The following is a 21425-nucleotide window of genomic DNA, read 5'->3' as shown; positions in this document are numbered from 1 at the left end:
CACGAAGGTAATGGAAAGGATAGAAGTGGTGAAACAAAAGATTTAATGAATAGAACAATAGCTCTACCTGAGTGCTTTAAAATTTTAAACATTTCACTGCCGCCCTAGATGAAATATCAAAGTGAAATCACAAAAGTTTTCGTGATATGGAAACTGGAAGCGCGACGACGAATTGTTAACAGTTTTGATCAATTCAACGCTTCGTTCACATGCCATGCTAAAACCAGGGTCTGGCGTCGCGAGGGACGGTAAATACATCCAGCAATACGAGAAATTCTACAAATAAACATAATTTATGCTTTAATCAATGTTTCCTTCAGCGTTCCCTTCTGACTGGCTAAGGTCGCTGGTTCCTCAAGCGACGTACGATGTAATAGAACTGTCTACGGAATTAAAGTTTTCTTTTACTAATGTTAAAATATGGTTGGCAAAGAGGGAATAACCACGCATTATTTAACAATTATTTCGTTTACAAGTGGCACATAAAAATTCGAATTCAAGTCTTAAATCATTTCGTTATCGGTATGTTCATTTAGTTCTAGGCTAATTCATGTTAACTCTCTTAGTTTCACTTGAAGAATACTTGACTCAACTGAAACCCAACATCACTGTATGTGTGCATGTTTTACTAAAACAATTCTCTTTTGTGATCAGCTGTAATCAACTATATGGGCCTTCGTGGAGACACGTCGTATAAGACAGACGACCAGAGATGATGCATTTTTTTAGATACTATTCCAAAACACTTGAATATTAACGACTGCTACTTCCCACGAAGTTATTATCAGCTTAAACGATCCAATTTTTCCTTAAAAGTAATCTTCCATAATATTGTCTTTATTCTTCAAGAATGATAAATTTACAATATCTTTCAGAATTATTACGTCGTAATCAAATTCTACTGCTCGAAATACACTATCGTAGACTTTGAGTTGTGCAATCTGAGAACTGCGGAAGATTTTAGCCTGATCGTTTAATTAGTTGTCATATTTCAAACCAACTATTGACAGTCGAAGAAAATTGATATGGTTTTGCTAAATTTTCATGATCAGACGTAAGTAGAGCAAAACCATGGAGATTGCAATTTTTTATGGATAAACTGACGACTCTCCGGGAATATAACACACCCAGCCCACAGTTGCTCAACAAACTGAAAAAGTCTGGCTGAGCTTCGTTTTCATTACTTCAATTCCTCCAAGCAAAGTATAATTCTGAGGGACTGTAGAACCTCAGAGAAGTCCCTATAGTTACAAAACGTTCATGGATTGAACTTTACAGTTTAGTAGAGGGATAGATATTTTAAAGTATACCGAACACTTAGCAGGTGGCAAGTTTTTCGCCAAACATTACGAGATCATCTCTGATGTTTCAATTACCTTTCCGACTGGGCCTTTTGTTGTTGGATCTTAAACGAGATTATCAAGTGATTAACTTCTCTATTCGGACGTATGACTATATTTGCTTGAATGAAAACCCTGTACGTGCTGACAGTTGTTTTATTAGTGTCTTGGAGCAATATTTTAGATTTCGACGATACTTTAAGATTTGACCAGCTTTGGTGTTAATGATCGAATGGGTTCATTTACACATCATTGTGTAGGAAGTAAATATAAACGTACTAAAGATTTTTTACGTAATCAAAATATGTAGAGAACAGATATGGCCTCCAAGGACTTAATATGAACATACAGATGATGCTCTCATATATTTTCTTCCTCACAGTACTTTGTGAAGTGCTTGTAAAAAAGTGACTCACAGGCGACAGAATATCTTTTATTTCACGCAAATTGATGCACACTTGACCCAAAAAAGCTCAGTAACTGAGCTTAGCTAAGAGAGAGCCCACTGTTATTTTAGAGTTTTCAGTCTGGGAGACGAGATCGCCGGAAAAAGGAGGGTTGAAGAGGGTGGGGGAAGGGCACTTTGAGAAAGGAATGTAGGAATTAGTTTCCAAGGAACCTGTTGTGCTGCGTAGGTGGGAGAGTATAACAAGATAATTTGGTTGTATGAACTGAGTCTCTAACGGTAAAATGGCCACCGTAAAGAGTTTCCAAAGCACTAGAAATTCTTCGCGGTGACCAATTTGCATTTATTTATCAAATCAAATGAAGATGAGAGTGTTTATCGCATCAACTATCTTGATAAAACAGAATAATTCTATGGGAGAAGAAAGCTTTCGAGAAACTTTAAGTAAGCCTACTAGCGAAGGGGAGGGGTTCATTCGAGCGTTTAGGTACATGATCATTATACTTAGAGTCAATTAACACCTCGACGTCAGTAGAAAATTATCTTTGCGCGACTAGCAGTTTAGTTCTGAGGAAGGTAAATACGTATCCCAAGAGGTAAGACAATCCTTTAAGAACTGGATATTCTTTAGTGGTATTTTTAGAACAATAAAGAATTTAAAAATAGACATGCTTATAATTATTCTTTTCATCGTCACAACCATTTGTCTTGTTGTGGCACCTTGTGATGGCGAGACATGCAATCTTGCGTTTAAAAGGTTGGTCTTTCAAACTCATCGCGGACTCTGAAACCATAGACTTCGGAACACAGACGCTGTTCACGTTCGGAAGCAGGTTTAAAAATAAGGCGAATTAGAACCACTAGATACGATAAAAACGATGCAATAAAAATAGATTAACAAATTCAAGTTCACCAAACTATGGCAATCGTGAAACGACAAACAAAAGGCAACGAAACAAAAGCGAAACACACGGTTGATGACGAACTTAACAAGAAAAGTAATCAGTGATACCACGAACTATGAAAATCACCCTAACTTTCCCAGCATTATCTGATCGCGCGACAATATTCGAAAAGAACCCTAACTTATAACAAGAATGAGGAGCACAGAAAGACCAATTGGCCAGCACATGCGCAATGAGGCGTGAGGTAAGAAATAATCAGAGACTCATTAGGCAAAAGGTGCTCATTGAGGCGAGCAAGCTCTAACGCCGATCGTAATTAAGATTCATTTGCTCGGGGAGACAAAAGCCCTGTCCACACGTATCCGGATAAATTTGAAAACGGATAAATATTTATACGGTTACGGGTTGCGTCCATACGTAAACGGCGTTTTCACACACCGAAAACGGATGAATTTGAAAACGCTCTCCAGAGTGGATAAATTTGAAAACGCTGGCTAAGCGTCTCCGTGTGGACGCCTTATCCGGATAAATTTGAAAAACTATTTGAAAACGATGACGCGTGCTCTCGGCCGATCGACCATTAGTGAAAACATGGCGAATAAACAAGCTCTAGTTTCGGTACTAATGAGTCTCATTTCAAGCTGGAAGCTCCAATTGTTAAAAGAAGATTAGCTGAAAGTGCACTGTTTTCCTTGTAGTGAGTTTGCGACTCGTTTGTAATCTAAGACCGAGTTCGACATCGATGCGCGTGCGTGGCGGCCATGCTGTCACGGGTTTCTGGCCATGCGAACACTGTTGATAAGTTTGAGAAGCCCAAGAGCACAGCCAAGAGGATTCGGGCTCAGGATACGCGAGACTGCGGGCACATGTTTTGCTCTAAAGAACATGCTCAGTAGGCGACGTCATCGTTTTCAAATAGTTTTTGCGTTTACGTGTGGACACCAAAAACGATTCACAAACGGCAACGTGTGGACGCGGATAAATTTGAAAACGGATAAATATTTATCCGTTTTCAAATTTATTCGGATACGTGTGGACAGGGGGGCCAAAGTCTAAAGACACGAACAATGCTCTACTTGTTTCGACTCACGTCATGGAGTTATTTTTTGATAAATCTTGTTACAAGCAACAATCAATAATATGTCCGACAGAGAAGTTAGGCGGGATTCCCAGGAAAACAAATTACCTATAAAGTCCCTTTGGAAAGGAATTGCTTGCGTTAAAGGAAAACAAATTGGTGGAGGTGGCTTTCCCATTGTGAGGTGGCTCTCCCATAAGCCCGGTGGCTTCCTTGGTCTCCTCGCCTTCTAGCTATAATCGCTGTAAATAATTTTTTTGTACTGTGTAAATATGGCAAATAAAAGATGATGAAATTAGTAAATTGATAGAAATAAACTTGAGTAGTTGCTGCATTTGTAGTTGTAGCTTGCTTTAAAAGTTATCATGGCACCTTTAAGACCGAACAAAGAAATCCCCTCTTCAATTTCATGTCTGTTTCGTAGAGTTCTAGTTTGCTGCTCTGTGTGACACTTAAAGCTACTGCTCAAATATTATGTCCTACGCGCGCAGCCCCCATAGATTGCTAGGGCCTCTTATAGGGTGTGACAAATGTAAGATTGTTTTCACTAAGATATTCTTTCAAACCTCAATTTGTAAGTTTAAACGCAGTTTCCCGAAGACGCAAATATTATATGTTGCGTCTCATGTGAATTTCTTAACCACTTGAAATAAGTAATGGAATAGAAACTTAGGTTAGAGACGAAGAAGGAAAAGGACTAGGAGATTGAGAAGGAGAAGGAGAAGGAGAAGGAGAGCAAAAAGGAGAAGATGAAGGAGAAGGGCAGGGGAAGGGGGAAGAGAGGGAGAGAAAGAGAGGCAGAAGGGGAAGGGGGGAGAGGGAGAGGGAGAAGGAGAAGGGGAAGATGAGGGAAAGGGAGAGTGAGAAGAGGAGGGGAAGGGGAAGGGGGAGAGGGAGAGGAAGAAGAGGAAGGGAAAGGGGAAGGGGAGAGGGGGAGGGATAAGAAAAATGAGAAAGAGAAGGAGTAGGAGAAGGAGGACTAGAGTGAGAACGATGACGATAAAGAGTAAGAGAATGAGAAGGAGAAGGAGAAGAGGATGGAGAAAGACAAGAAGAATGACTGCAATAACGATAATGATAAGAATAACGATTTTGAAAAAAAAGGAAAAAAAACCATAATAATAATGACAGTGATGTTGATAATGACGTGAAAAGAAATGCTGACTTTTCTTGTCAGTAAAAGGCTATTGTGTTTATATGATAAACAAAATAATACACAGCTGCTTGTAGATATGAAATTTCTCTTCTCGTATTTAACTCAACATCTCACTCGTTCGCTGCGCTCACCCGTGAGCTATGGAGTTAAAACCTCGAAGGGAAATTCTCATATCCCATGTATTATTCTCTATATTTCACACATACTGTGAGTTGCCTTGTCCGTGTCTCGGATTGGACAATGTCAAACTCGTTGCGATGCATAAAACACTCACTCGTTGGCTGTGCTAACTCGTTCGTTTTTCTGATGCATCGCAACTCGTGAAAGAAAAAATCGTTTGTGCGTATTTCCATGGAATAAGCTCTCTAAGTTGACATTTTGTTAAATTCGCTATTGGGGGGAACATTTCGTTATTTCCTCCCCATAGGTTATTTGTTAACATTTCAAAGCCTCATAACCTAAACGACGGAAATTTGGAACGTGATAATGTTTATTTTCATAAAATTTCTTACTGTGTAATGCGTAGTTAGAATATGTCGCGAACTTAAAAAATATTCTGCTCACTTCTGTGAGTGCACATCATAAGACAATACATTTAACTACGTACTAAAATGCCTCCGTATAAGCCTTACTTTGATTGGTGTAATATAAACAATAAATTACAAAATAAAACATTCAAACAGACGAACGCTCTTGATTTGTCGTCTATAGTCACAGAGCAGGTGCACAGGTGCGTCATCCAGATAAAGAAAGCGCCGAATAGCAAATAAAGATCTTTTTCATTTTATTTACAATTCATTTAAAATTAACAAGTTTTGTCGCGACAAAGCGAAGAGAACAATTCGAGTTGTAAGACCTGATGGCTGGAGAGACGCCTCTGAATCTTATTATCGATTTAATCTCTTTAATTCTAAAAACGCTTTGCAATTTAAGCGACCTTATGATGTCTGGATTTAATTCTCTGTCGAGCGGCGCTAAGTATTTAGCATGCTGCAGAGAGTAAATTTAAGTTTAAATTCTAAACGGAAAAACAAACAACAAAAAAGAAAACTGAAAAAAGGTAATTAGAATCTCGTTAATTAACAAGTGTTTACGAATTATCGCGTCAAGCCGTAATAAAAATTTTGCTTGAGGGTCACCAATGGGAGAACAGCAGCTTTTTCGCATTAAGTGAAATATGCTTTAAAACCGATCTGGTTTAATTTGCTTTTATAAACTAAAACTCTCCGACAATGCAAGCGATCGAGCGATTTACACGTTCTATATTCCATCAATATCGTATAGCGGCGACAGGATCCTACGGGGTCCTGTAAAACTTTCATCAACAAACACAAGAAAAACTCTGAGATGCAACCCGTTGAATTACGTGCTATCACGGGTTCAGACGTTTCAGCCATAAATCCTCAACTGTTATGATCCTATTATCGTATTAAATTAAACTTTTTTTGTGGTGACACTATTTATAGTTTACACAGAAAAAAACACCACGCTCCTTCATTGAAAAAACACTGGTTGTTTTGAATATCCTGTTAAATCAGGTTGAAACTCCCATAGTTTTTCTTTGTACTTTGAAACAACTGTCTCGATATCGAAGCAGGGCGAGTAGGTTGAAAATTTCTCCAGAATTCGACCGACGCACATCCCTATTTCAAACGCGTGAGACAGTCATCATTGTTAGCATACCCCTTTTAGGGGATAAGGCGAGTGGAATATTAATGATATCCATTTGAGTAAACTCTTCCGTCTTTTATTAAACACAACACTTGCAACAATAAACAAAGTAAATACAAAGTTCGCTTTTAGCGATCAGCTTACTGTCGTCTCAAAATGACGCAAGAAACAGCTTCCATCATCGAGGCAACCGTGCTTATTTTCATCTGTACAACTTCTATTCTGGGGAATATAAGTTTGTTTTTTGTCTTCACCAGAAGAAAAATTCTTCGCACCATCTCCAATGGTTTTCTTCTCAACCTGGCATTTGCTGATTTACTCGTGTCCATGTTAAACATGCCTATAACTGTGGTCACTATCATCAAAGAACGTTGGATTTTTGGAGATACTGCCTGCGTTTTCTTTGGATTCATCACGATGCTTTCGTTTGTTTCATCGGTGATGTCGCTTGCCATGATAGCCATTAACAGATACTATTACGTAGTGCAGTGGAAGACATACTCCATCACGTTCACAACGAAGAAGTCGGCTTTGTTTGCCGCAGTCGTGTGGTTAATATCTGTGTTATTATCCGTCCCACCGTTGTTTGGCTGGGCGGAATATCGTTATATTCCCGGGAAATCTTACTGCTTCGTTTTCTGGCCTTCTGATGTTTATTACATGTATTTTATGTTAACGATATGCTTTTTCGGTCCTTTAATTGCCATGTGTGTATCTTACTTTAAAATTTTAAAATTCACAAGGGAAGCAAAACGAAGGGTTAATCACTGGCAATTAAATTTAATACAGCCACCACATGAAATACAAACATGTAGAGAAAATGGTATTGCTCCTCATGAAAAGCGTAGAAATTTCTTCAAAATGACTCAAGAAGAAGTTAAAATCACAAACACTTTGCTAATAGTGGTGGCCTGTTTTATGGCTTGTTGGGCACCATTTGCCATCACAATGTTTATTGATGTTTATCACCCTCGCCCATTGCCAAGAGCAATTGACATCGGCACACTGCTGCTTGGGTACGCGAACAGTATGTGCAACCCTGTTGTGTATGGAATAAGGAATCAAGCTTTCAGAAGAGAGCTTATTAAGCTTGTCACGGGCTGTAATTGTGCACGTTTCCGTGTAACTAAAGTGGTGAACGTGAACAATTTTCAAGTCAGTCCCATGATGGCTTGCCAGATGAATGCGGTACAAGCGCCAGTAATGCTTGAGGTATCAAAACTGTTTATTGAAAGAGCGTGTGAGGAATCGAACTCACTAAGCTATTTATCCTCCCCTAAGAATGTAGAGAATTTGACAGACAGCACTCATATTGATCAAGATAAGTAGAATAAACTGAATCTTCTTAGTCTTCTCATCTCAAAGTTATGTGAGGACTGGGACTTCGAGTGGGTGTTGTAATATTAAGAAAGTATTCCATGCATATATTGCAAGACCAATTTATCGAGAAGATGTATTGTTTGCTGGTGTTGAAAAACACCAAAGAGGAAAGAATTATCCAGAAGAGAGTAAGGATTGTTGAGGATAAAGAGGATTTAGCTGTTGAATAGCAATAAAGGCGTTATTAGCATCCCATACAAATAGCAGTGATTTTCATCCTTTAGACAAGTGCTATTCTTGCGAAGTGAAATTTTAGCATTGAACAATTGTGACAAATATGTACGCCCTTTCCTTTAGGGAAAATGGATTATAAGCTCTCGCAATATTGAGCAAAATAGAACAGCATTTATTTCATAAAATCTGTCTCAGTTTACGGCTGAAACGTGCAGCACTGGTTCCTATGCGGTTGCCGGAGCACGTCATGCTTTCTGGAAAAGTGTAACTTTTACAGTCTATAACTATGTGAAAGTAATCTGTTACATTAAGTAAGAACAAAATTACTCACCAGATCTTTGTCACGTTGACCGCTTAACCGTTCAGTGTTGACTTACAGGAATAAAATGTTGCGACATGCTTCAAATGAGGTCAGCTGACAGACAGAAAGAGACTTCAAATCCATTCCTAGTAGTAAAATCTATCGAAGAAAACGAAATGAGTGGCATATGTTCCCCAATTTACGCACCACCCTTGCGAATTAGTTGTCACACACAACTTTCACATAAAATCAAGAAACCAAACCACAAAGAGCCATGAGAGTTTGCTTTACTAAAGTAACAACTGCACGGAAGCTTTTGACTCATAGAACGATATTTGATTTTCAAAAACTCCAGCTATACTCAAAGCAAAATGAAAATTAATACCGCCAGAAAGACGTATTTTTTCACTGAGTTGACCGCTTGAACACCGAGGCTTCTACAAGTAGTGTAGCTCGTTATACCAGAGGGTTGTCCGCCAGAAAATAGAGAAAGATCTTCAGTTGATAATCAGTCTGTCTTTTAACAAGTATGTATTTATAGCAACGTTGGGTGGAAAAGCTGAGCAAACCACGCTTTGCAAAAAACACACAGATTGCATCTTTCATTTCAATTCTTCCCTATTCTCTGTGTTATCTGTAATCAACGAGTCACAACTGCCATATCATCTACTATTACTTTCTAACCTGTATTAGCATATACCACACAAGTGAATAGCACTTTTCGCGCGCGCTGATTGGCTGATTCAGAGGTGAATAGCAAGTATTATTCACCCCTGTGCAGCCTATGAGACAAAATCATGCGTCAAAAGTTTAATTTCCGACCATATTTTGGTATATTGAAAGAAATTAACATATTTTTTTGGGTATCTGTGTGATATATATTACAATATAGTTACATTGTAAGGCGCGCTCTGATTGGCTAATATTTTATGAAAAGGAAATGGAAATGGATGGTTCATAGGGATGGGTCAGGCTGACGTCATTATCGGTGAATTTCTTGCCAGCGAAAAATTTTTTCAGCACTTTTTCTTAGTAAAACTTAAATTTAGCTATTATAATGGATGCTAATAACCCAACATTTGAGCTAGGGTTTCTTTATGACTTTGAAGATTAAGAAGACGTGTCTAAAATGGTTACAAAAACATCGCAAGCGTTTAAACATCAACAAAGCGAAAGTGCTACTAGTTTCGCAAATTTATCCGAGCGGGATTTAAAAAAATACTCGAAGATAAACAATAAAACAAGACCAAGAAAAGCGCTAACAGGTGCGTTTCTACGTTCAAGGGTGAGTTCCAATTTTAGATAGCTTTTTTCTTCTTATATGATTGAAAATAAACAGATGATACAAGTTCTGTCTCAAATACAGTACAAATACAATGTTTTGACAATAAATCGATGGATTACCTTATTTTCTTGTAATTGACACCATAGTGCAATGAGAAAAACATCCAAACGGAAACTGGGCGCCTTCCGATCCAGTGTGCCGACCGAAGGACATTGGTCAAGCAGCTCAGCTGTCAAGAGTTTATATTAACCACTCGGTCTGTGCCACAGCAATCACCCTCTGGTTGAATGCTGGAGTCCTTAACCGCCATATCATGGCGATTTCAGGCCATAGGAATAAGCAGAGCTCGGCTTACCACAACACACAAGTCCTTCGACCGCTCAGCCTTTGCAATGCAGCGAAGTCCTTTCCAGCCGTATTCAAGGTCCACGGCTTACGTTTCGGTTCAGCAATCAACAGTCTGCTACAGTTATAGAAAACCAGCATTTGAGGCCAGTGTCGTGTAATTTCGACTCCATTCTCAGAAACTGCACGATTCAGAATGTGCTACTCGTTGTCTCTTCGGCGAGCCCTTCAAAATGACTTGTAAAACCCCAGACTTTTTAAAGGCTGCATCATTTTGAATGAATAAACTTTAAAGGAACTTTTTCCTTGACATCTGAGTCAAATAGTTTTAGCTGAACGGCTTATGTGTGTTATTTTGATACGCTTATCTCGTCACTCGCAAATGTAAGCGTGTAAAAATAAATGTTTTGAAAAAAAAAAATCGTTCTATTTTTCGTCCGCACCCGCAAGGTTAAGAAAATTTTCAATTCAATCAATAAAGAAAAAGCGACTTTTCAGCGTGAAAAGTGACTCGCTATGTTAGAAAAACAATGGACAGTGTCAAGCGTGCGTTTATCCAACTCGGGATGCACGTGGATAATTGGGAGAGCCCGAAGGTAGCTTAAAAGATGCTATCGGCTGCGCCTCGAGCATCTCTTACGCTACCTTCGTGCTCTCCCTACTACCCACGTGCATCCCGAGTTGGATAAACGCACGCTTGACATTGTCCATTCCTTAACTCTAAAATAATTATTCACCCCAGTGCTGGTAAAGAGGTGGTATTTATCTCACCACTTCGTAGCACGGTAAATATCCACCACTATTCACTACTACTTCGGTGAAGAATTGTTAACTAACCTCTACTGAAAGTGGCCAACTATTGTATTGGCTTCCTGGAATACCTAAATTATCGCCACGTGTAGGTTTGCTGTGTGTTAACGCTATTGATGCTTGTCTTGTCGTGTAATGAATTTGCAGAGTAATAGACTAACCCTGTGAAGCAAGAGAAGATCAACTGTTGACATTCTCTTGTGTGAGGTTGAACCTTTACTAATAATTCACAACAACACTCTCTAATGATCAACTTTACATCTTTTTTGGTGATTTTAACTGTTTTCCAATCAATTGTACCCTATTTTTCGTCGTTGTAGATGAAAGCAAGCTAATCACCCATTGAACTTCATGGTTCAGTTCAAACACTTTTTTTTCGATATGACATCCTTTTACCACCTCGGCGCTAATTGCTTCCTTTAAAATCACTTACACTCTACACTATTCAATAGAATGGTAATAACCCCTCAAAAAGGAACTATTGATTCCACAATTAAACATGGAAATGATTATGTAAGCTACAAATCTTTTGAATCTTGCGTGTTTTTTTCCAATTATTACTTATCCTTTTACCATTAATTCAAGTATGCTCAAACTAGGCGGTGTCGACGAAGAGACTCCGAGGCAAAACTTTCCTTTATCATATCGGTGAACCCAAGTCACTCATAATGAAAACTAACACTTTTCATAATTACAGCTTTTTCACAAATCTAATACACTACACCTTAGATGGTCGATCGCCCTTTTAAAGGATACTTTTCGGCTCCAAAAACCATTTTATTCTCACTTCAAACTCGCACTACATATCCCTTGACATGCCACGGGTATGTTACTTTTTTTGGAGAAACCCGAGTGATGTTTACAAAATCAGTTGTAGATCAATTTCTTTTTAATAAAGCCCCATATGACCATATATGTTCATAACCAGTGGAAAATTTTCTATCAATTTATTTAACTTATTATGGGATACACATCATATGATGACGTCACGACATGCATAATTAGCGTAATTATTGGAAGTTTCAAGAAGGACTAATTGAAAGAATCCTGTAGCAAATAAATTTCAGAACTATTGCTTTTTCTAAAACAAACCATGATCTTCACACATTGAAAATATCATTTTGAGGGTTAAAAACACTTCTCTGCACACAAATTTGACCCATTAAGATTATTGTAATGGCATGAATTATCCTATTAGTAACAAAATCTAATCTTGAGAAAGTCTTAGAGTAAGTCACTTTCATTGTCTCATATATCACTTTGCCTTTGTTATTTCTTTTCAATTATCACATTTGTCCATGCATGTTCAATTTTGGAGAACTCTTCCTCTTCCGCTGGTGCGAGGCCTCTCTCCTCCTTCTTTCAGACATCTGGGGCCTTCAAGATCTTCATCATTGAAATAGAAGTCCCTCAATGTGTGACATCTGAGGAAACAGGGCTCCAGGCACATGCGTATTCCACGCACTGCACAGCTATAAAAGGTATCTACACACTGTAAGTGAACCTTGCAAGTAGATCTTTTGTCATTGATTACCAGGTGGTGAAAGTGTTCTTGATTAAATCTAATTTCAGAATTGGGTGATGGCCACATTTGAGTGTCCCTTCTGAAGGACTTTCCTTCAATGAAGTCACTTATCAATGACTTTCTGAAGTCTAAAGCAGTTCTATTGGTATGACATGGAGATTTTCTCTCCAAAATGTATGCATTTGAAACACACACTTCTATGATATATAAAAAAAAACTTATAATACCACACAGCACCTCTCATTAGCCTTGCATATGAGCTGACTCTCTGATCAGAGACATCAAAACCTCCTATGTAAGTATTATAGAGGCTAACAATACCAGGCCAGGCAAAGTTTTGCTTCACCCAGTGGCCTTTTACCTTCACTGACCTTTCCACAACACCAGAATCATCTTCACTTGTGGGTACAGTGCCTAAGAAACTGACAGGTTTTCTGTCACGCCATGTCATGCAAGTTAAATTACCTTTCTGTCTGTAAAGGGACTCTCCTCTTTTCAGACTTTTAACCTTGCTTGACTTCACATCACAAATGTCCTTGGGCAGGCCTAGCCTGTTAGACCTCACAGTGCCACAAGCCAGAGTTTTCCTTCCCTCTAATTCCTCAAATAACCCAACAGATGTGTAATGATTATCCATAAACACATAGTAGCCTTTGTCAAGGAAAGGTTCCATCAATGACATAACAGCCCTTTTTCCTAGATCTTTCTGGACTACATTGGTTTCCTTTCCAGTGTATATCTTGCTTCCTAGAACATAGCCACTAGTTGATCCAGCCAATGTAAATGCCTTGATTCCAAACCTGCCTGGTTTAATGGGGATGAATTGCCTAAAATAAACTTTCCCTTTGAATTTTATCAAGGTCTCATCGACAGCAAGTTGCCTCTCAGGACTGTAAACTGCCCTAAACCTTGGTATAATCAGATCCAGCAGAGGCTGAATTTTGTACAACTCGTTAAAATCTGGTGAATCAGGCCTGGGAACCAGGGAATTATCAGCAAAGTGAAGATAGCGTAGAATTTGAAGAAATCTTGTTCTTGACATAGTGGCACCAAAGAATGGGGTGGACAGCATGGGGTCAGTACTCCAGTAGGAAGGGATATTTGGCTTGTTAATAATTCCCATACACAAATAAATGGCAACCCAACCTTTCATTTCTTCCACAGACACTGGATACCACACAGACTTTTCTGCAGCTCCTCGTTTCTGATTCGCATACAGATTAGTCTGAGCAACTAACAACTCCCATACCTGAGCAGTGAAGAACAGATCAAAAAACCCTTTGCTTGATGTCAAAGATCTAATGTTTACATTTGCTGCCAATCCTACGAGTTCACGGAAATCAATATCATCCCTTCTCGTTATTTCTTCGCTCTATGCCGATACTTCTTCTTCCTCCCCTGGGTCTTCATCTTGTTCACTTTCCAGTTCTTCTGACTCATCCCCGCTAGATTTTGCCAAATCATCGGAGTCAATCTCTTCTTCTGACTCGGGATTCTCCAAAACACTGATACAAGCCAAAGGTAAATTGTCTTCGTCGATAAATTCGATTCCCACATCGTTTTCATCGCTTCTAGTCGCACAGAATGCTTCAGGAGATATTTCGCACGCCGCCATTTTTAAAAAACCACAGACAATACACACTCGAAATTTAAATTTCCAAATTCTTTAATACAACTCGCCAAATCGGCCAATTTCTTTCACTGCCTCAAACTGTAATTTATGTTAAGTCATTAGAAATGAAACACCAGTGCCCAAGCCCCAATAATTCACCACAATTGCGCGTTAAAATCACGTCGTATATTTCTACGCATATATGCGTAGTTGGTAAATTAAGGGATATACACATTACCCACTTATCGCGCTTTGAGGTACCAATTGGAAGCAATTTAGTACCCTGGTCGAAGACGGTTGAGGTTCTAGTCATGTAAACTACTGCTGGGATGATCATCGTAGAAAAATGTCATTATTTAAGTTAAATTTCTCATTGTTGTTTCAGAAGATCGCTAGGAGATGGGAATAAAAAGGAGTACAACTTTATCAAGTCAAGTATAAGCGGCCAGTAATTTAGTGTTAACAACTGGGTTGAAAACGTAAATTAGCCACCGTAAAGAGTAAAAAAGCTGACGTTTCGAGCATTAGCCCTTCGTCAGAGCGATTGTTAACACTAACTTACCTGCTATACTCTCCCACCGACGCAGCACCACAGTTTCTTTAGAAACTTACCCCTTTATTTATAAGCGGCCAGGTTGCTAAACAATATTCAAAATAGCGGCACATGTAGTTATAAGATTACTGCATTTGGAGACAATTTGTGAATTTGAAAAGTTTAATGTCAAAAGGTCGCAAAACACATTCAGTGTCATCATTTCATTTATAATTCATAATTATGGAGGTAAAAATGTGATGAAATGATAGCTTGGCTTTTAAAGTGATAGATGCGTAACAACCATCGAGATGCGTAACAACCACACCTAGCTCACCTCACAGAGCAGGTTCATAAAGAGACATTTTTTCGAGAACAACTGAACGTAATATTCCCACTTAATGAGAGAGTATTTATAAGTGCATGTAGCTGAGAAAAAAAATGAAACTCGCCACCAGCAATGCATCGATTGGTTATTTGTTATTCTGAGTCTTTGTCAGGCAATGATGTTTATTCATCAGTGCCTTCCTGTATTTAATTTGATAGATTTACATTACCATGTTGTTGTCTGTTTGCCTCCAGCTTTAACTTTCATTCAAGGGAGATAATAATGTTGATATATAAGGCTATTTGAGGTGGCTGGTCTACAGCAATGTATACATATCAAATGATCTTTTTACGCTTCTTCGCCATTTTTTCGCTCAGAGTAAGAGTTTAAAACACATGTAGTGTGAGGGCGTTATTTGTTGGCGATCGCCTATTCTAAGAGACGTATTCAGGAAAAACGGGGTAACAAAGAGATACCTCACCGAAGTGGTAATTAGTGCACAGTATAAAAAAGCGGACAAGTTTTTGAGTCTGGCTGCATTTTTATTTCTGTTCTTAGCTAAAACGAAATTTCTACGATGGGAAGATATTGAAAAAAATTTATAATTCCTTATGCTTACGCCAGTGGAGAAGTGAAAAATATTTACATAATTTTTCGCCAAATGAATTACTATTGTCAAGGCCTCATTTTGCTCCATGGAAAGTTTAATTGAATAATAGAGTCTGGCAGGAGGCAAGTACCATGATAAAAACCCCATAAATATTGATTAGCTCTATATAAATCCACGTATGAAACACGTTCAGAAACAAACATCTCAAACGGTGTTACTCTGACATGCTTTGATAGTTTTAATGTTCAAAAATGACGCTTAAATCAAGTGCAATCATCGAGGCCACCATTCTCGTTGTTATATGTGTAGCGTCTGTTTTTGTAAATATCATTTTGTTTGTGATACTCTTGAGGAAGAGAACGCTTCGCACCATCTCCAATGGTTTTCTTCTCAATCTCGCATTTGCTGATTTGCTCGTATCCATGTTAAACATGCCTATAACTGTGGTCACCATTATCAACGAAAGTTGGATTTTTGGAGATACTGCCTGCGTGTTCTTCGGATTCATCACGATGCTTTCGTTTGTTTCATCAGTGATGTCGTTGGCTATGATAGCTATCAATAGATATTATTACGTGGTGCAATGGAAAAACTACTCAACTAATTTTACGCCAAAAAAATCCCTCCTGTTCGTGGGAAGCGTGTGGATAACATCTGTGTCATTATCCATTCCACCACTGTTAGGCTGGGGAAAATATGATTTTATTTCTGGGAAATCTTTCTGTTTCGTATTCTGGCCTTCTGATGTTTACTATATGTATTTTATGCTTATTATATGCTTCTTCGGCCCTCTAACTGTTATATGTATAACATATATCAAAATTCTAAAATTTACCAGGCGAGCTAAGCAGCAGATGCATCGACATAGGGAAAACAACGTGATCGAGGATGCGAGTAAAAAAATGGAGGAAAACAGAAGACGTATAGGAACTTCTCAAGAGGAAGTCAAAATCACCAATACTTTAGTGATCGTTGTTGCATGTTTCGTCGGTTGTTGGGCGCCTTTTGCTGTCACCATGTTTATAGATGTCTACTTACCATCATCACGCATCCCAAGATCAATTGATATCAGCACACTGTTGCTTGGTTATGCCAACAGCATGTGCAACCCTGTTGTGTATGGGATAAGGAATCAAACGTTTCGAAGGGAACTTATTCAAGTCTTTACGATCTGCCGAAGACTTCAAAGAGTTTCTGTAGGGAACATACCTTACCCATCTAAAAGGAGAGCTTCATCCAAGATCAGAACTGCAAAGAAAATGGGAGTGTCTGAATTACCACACCTCGCCTCATCATCCAAAGAGACTGCTTCATCTTCTCTTTCTTAACATTTGAATTTCTCGTCGAAGGAAGGACTTTAGGAGGAAAGAAGCAGATAAATTTTACCCATCCTAAATGGAAAGCCTGAATTGCTTAGGGTTAGCAGTAAACAATGTTTCATTTTAAAGGGGGTAAGTTTCTAAAGAATCTGTGGTGCTGCGTCGGTTGAGGAGCCTCATGACGAGCTTTGTCCTCCGAAAAACTTTATGCAAATTAGGCTACGGCAGATCTGAGATCCGTCTGGCAATTATTGATTGTAATAAAAGAACTGAGTTCGCGCCCACAATACGATCGAGGAGATAATGTAAATAGACCACCGTGAAGTGTTTAAAAGCTGACGTTTCGAGCGTTAGCCCTTCTTCAGAGCGAAAGAGCTCTGACTTTTTTAAAATTTTAGTCAAGTAGTTTTATGTAGATGAGATCCAATTCAGTCGCAAAAATATTTCTTTTGGATCGGAGTAATTTAACAAAATCATTAACTAATTGAAGTTATTCAATATAATAATTCCGAGGAGCACCTGCTCAGCAAGCATGAGATAATGGAGTCTGCCATGTTTCGTTTACGTAGTGAAAAAGAATTATCGAACATTGACGGATAGACTATGGGTTACTATAATCGAGACCTTTTAGATCCTTGATCAGAGGGGTTTATTTTGGCCCCCAAATGGACCACGGAGAGAGAAAATGACTGAACACACCGGCAGCTTGCCAGCTTGCCTACATTATGCAAAGTTGTCCACGTCTCGGGTTTACATAATTTTCTTGAATGCACCCAGTACCCCCGTGTGTTTAGATGAAGTTATGGAAACACGGAAAAGTCCTCCGTGGCTTTTTTTTTTTTATTGTAGAAAACTCCGTATTGTAAACTTTTTTACTCTAGAAGAGTTTGCGTGTGCATATTTGTTCATATTTCGCTCGTTACAGTGTTTAGATTGTACTCGAAGTTTTCTAACTTTGCTGGTTTTTATAGAAAATATAACCCCACAGCATTGCAAACTAAATAGGATGCCAAAAGGGCAAAAATTCAGGAAAAGTTTAAACTTTCTCCAAAGGCATAGATCTGGAAAACTCGGCCAAATTTTTAAAGGACACAACCTGAACAATATACGCTGTCCAAAGACTGAAGATCATGTGATCTTCTATCTAAATCTCAAAATGAAGGCGCAATCCGGAATGTGGAATAAATTTTTTAGTCGATTCGCCATCCATTTTATTTCTTATTTTTCTTCCAAAAATTTTGAATCGGTGTGTTTTGTAAGGTTATTCATTTTCCGATAGAAACCTACATGATGTAAGACAAAGCCGGATTTTCGAATTAATGGAGTTCGGAAATTACTCGCAAAAACGTCGGAAACAACTGGCCCAGTTGAAGTGTTTGAATTTCACATAAATCCAATTATCATGTGACGTATGTGTATTCAAAGGGGATCGTTAATCTTTTATGAACGACTCATAAGATATGGTTTTGCATCTGGAGACTGCAAAGCTAGACCTGAAACGATTATAATATTCACCAATTATTTTTAGAAAGTCTTTATTTGGTGGGCGGAAACTTTGCTCGGTATCATAATCGTGAATCAACACACTGAGTGTGCATTCTGACATATTTCAATCGTTCACCGCCCGAAGACACCGCCACGCCAATATTTAACTGCCTTAATGGAAGATGCTGAAATATCCTATTGTGAGAGATGGCTATTCTACCTTACAAAACCATTCGAAAATTTTACTTTTTACTGGATAACAGGTTAAACGATACAGAAGGAACAATGTAATGAATTACGAATCAAATTTAAGAATCAACCTGAGCAAACCATCATTAATTTTATTTGGCGCTCATTTTCATATTGCCTTAATTTACGTCAGCTGGCGACTTGCATAAAGAAGATTTATCTTTAAACACTAACAATTTGAGTTTAATGAACGAAAAATGACTCAAAAGGTGAGCACGATCATCGAGGCCATAGTTCTCAGTTTTATCTGTGGAGTTTCCTCTTTAGGAAATGCTACTTTATTTTTTGTCTTCACTCGAAAGAAGCATCTTCGCACCATCTCCAATGGTTTTCTTCTCAATCTTGCATTTGCTGATTTACTCGTGTCCATGTTAAACATGCCTATAACTGTGGTCACTATCATCAAAGAACGTTGGATTTTTGGAAATACTGCCTGCGTTTTCTTTGGATTCATCACGATGCTTTCGTTTGTTTCATCAGTGATGTCGCTTGCTATGATAGCCATTAACAGATACTATTACGTAGTACAGTGGAAGACATACTCCATCACGTTCACAACGAAGAAGTCGGCTTTGTTTGCCGCAGTCGTGTGGTTAATATCTGTGTTGTTATCCGTCCCACCGTTGTTTGGCTGGGCGGAATATCGTTATATTCCCGGGAAATCTTACTGCTTTGTATCTTGGCCTTCTAATGTTTTTTACATGTATTTCATGATGGTCATATGTTTTTGTGGTCCACTTATCGCGATGTCTCTCTCTTACTATAATATCTTAAAGTTTACGAGGGAGGCTGCGCGGCGGGTAAATCAACAAAGAGGTAACATTCGTGAAAACGAAGAATTAGGCACGGAAAGAGAGCATGCGACCGTATGCATTTGGCGTCGTGAAAGAAATAAAACGGTCTTCAAGATGTCGCAAGATGAAATTAAGCTCACCAATACTTTATTAATTGTTGTTGCCTGTTTCATGGCTTGTTGGGCACCATTTGTAATGACCATGTTTTTGGACGTTTACTATTTAAACCCACTTCCAAGAGCGGTAGACGTTGGTACACTGTTGTTAGGTTACGCGAACAGTATGTGCAACCCAATGGTGTATGGAATAAGGAATCCAGTTTTTAGGAGAGAACTGGCTAGCTTGTTTTCGTCATGTACTACAAATCGGACAGTTCATGTAAGTCAACCAGTAGTTGCTTTTGCTGAGAGCAAGAAGTAACACTAACACTAAGAATTAAATAATTACATAGAATTATTCAAATATAATTAGTGAAAGCAGGACATTCGGAATCACTGCGAATATCAACCAAAAAATTTCAGTATAGTGACTCCTCAAATTTTCCTCTAAAAGCAAACATATCAACATAGTTCGACGTGAAGAGGCAGCTTTGAAGTGAAGCTGTGATATTCCTATGGCTATGAAATCACATTTAATCACCATTGAAACAAAGAAAGCATTCCCAGCAGGTCACGAAAAACTTCAAAACAGTACACCAAAAGTGATAAAATGTAGAGTGTGTGTATTTGTGTTGAATATATTAAAAAAAAAAAAAAAAGAAAAGAACAAATGTCATTAACTTGACAGGATTTCTTGTTTGAAATTGATTATTAGGTAAATAAAGCAAGGCTTCTTTCAATCCTTGCTCAAATTTGCATACATCAGGATTTCTCCATTACACCTCGGTTCACAACAAAATTGATGATGGCCCAAATCAAGGGATAATTTTTTTAAACGATTTTAAAGTTTTGTTCTTGCAATTATTTTAGAGCCATCTGTTGTTTGGCTAAAGACATGCTTCAATTGTTTTTCGCATTAAATGCTCTGTTGATACCATTTAGCTGTCGTGGGTGAGCATTGTGAGTGTCGTATTTGTTTTGGCTTCACAAAATGAGCATATGCTCACTTCGAATTCGAGAAAACACATATAAATTTAAATCTTTTAAGTCACTTCGAATTTGAAATACGTGACACTAACCAAGAGCCACTTAACGAAATCATGAGGGAAAAAAAGAGACTTTTATTTTTCAGTATTGCGCAATACAAATCTTAAATTCGGTAAAACCGATGTAAATTTAATCTCTCTTATGTTAGACCATGTCTCTCTATTTTGAAGTGACATGATACGATCAAGGAGCCCACTAAACGCCAACTGGATTGTAACCAAAAAATAACAGGTGGATGTAATATGTTTCTTTATTTTGCGCAAAAATGGCCAAAATTTTGGGTTATTCATTCGCGAAACTATCACCTTTTGAGCTGCTTTGTATCAGCAGCAAAAATGTTTGACTCACTTTCCTTATCAGAGGATTAAGTAAATGGCATCTCTTCCCATCGTTATGTCTCAGATTACATTCCAGATAAATGTTGGCCTACATGGTCTTTTTGTTCCTGTGTCAGAGGCTTTTCATGTTATGATGAAATAATCAGTTAAACGACATAACAACAAACCACGAGTCAATCATTTGTTGGTTGACCGAATGGTCTTATTGACCAGCAGGGCCGCTTTTTTTTTTTTTTTACGTTAGTGTTCAGCTGCTGGGATTGGGTATGTTATCAAATCAGCGATATTTTGGGGGAGTCAATTTGTTGGTGACCTGCCTGACTAGCTCTGATTTTTTTGCCGGTTTTAGTCTCACTCTTTATCATTTGAATGCACGCCTAGTTGTGCAATTGGCTCTGTGATTCATAAAGACACGTTTTCTATCTTCGCATCAGCTACTGGCTGCCTATTGTTTTCTTTTACTTTTTTTCAAGAATTTTTATTATTTTTCAGATGATTCGCTTTAGCCTGTAGTAGCAGCAAACGAGCAAAACCGCAGGCGCCTGAGGTGGCGAGGGTCTGGCACCGAAAAATGAGGAAGAGAGCCTGCAAGAATTGTTCCATGAAGCTGGTGTATCCGAATGAACTTTTCAAAACA

The 21425-nt window shown here is 38.4% G+C and overlaps 3 protein-coding genes and 1 pseudogene across 3 annotated transcripts; 3 read left to right on the top strand and 1 right to left on the bottom strand.

Annotated features, from left to right (window-relative positions):
- Positions 1-6712: 6712 nt before the first annotated feature.
- Positions 6713-7885, top strand: LOC131796459 (melatonin receptor type 1B-B-like). Its single transcript, XM_059114049.1, has one exon. It carries the CDS (start codon positions 6713-6715, stop codon positions 7883-7885), a length of 1173 nt encoding a protein of 390 aa, XP_058970032.1.
- Positions 7886-12157: 4272 nt separating this feature from the next.
- On the bottom strand, positions 12158-14175 carry LOC131768822 (piggyBac transposable element-derived protein 4-like; annotated as a pseudogene).
- Positions 14176-15644: 1469 nt separating this feature from the next.
- On the top strand, positions 15645-17629 carry LOC131796400 (G-protein coupled receptor 161-like). Its single transcript, XM_059113980.2, has one exon. The coding sequence runs from the start codon at positions 15710-15712 to the stop codon at positions 16784-16786; it is 1077 nt and encodes a 358-aa protein (XP_058969963.2). The 5' UTR covers positions 15645-15709; the 3' UTR covers positions 16787-17629.
- A 763-nt stretch (positions 17630-18392) lies between these two features.
- On the top strand, positions 18393-19973 carry LOC131796454 (G-protein coupled receptor 161-like). Its single transcript, XM_059114042.2, has one exon. The coding sequence runs from the start codon at positions 18709-18711 to the stop codon at positions 19723-19725; it is 1017 nt and encodes a 338-aa protein (XP_058970025.2). The 5' UTR covers positions 18393-18708; the 3' UTR covers positions 19726-19973.
- Positions 19974-21425: the final 1452 nt, after the last annotated feature.

Source organism: Pocillopora verrucosa, chromosome 1, assembly GCF_036669915.1.
Source record: "Pocillopora verrucosa isolate sample1 chromosome 1, ASM3666991v2, whole genome shotgun sequence".
In the NCBI taxonomy this organism is placed as follows: Eukaryota; Metazoa; Cnidaria; class Anthozoa; order Scleractinia; family Pocilloporidae; genus Pocillopora; species Pocillopora verrucosa.
The sequence above is the reverse complement of the archived record's forward strand: the minus strand, read 5'-3'. Positions and strand labels throughout refer to the sequence as shown.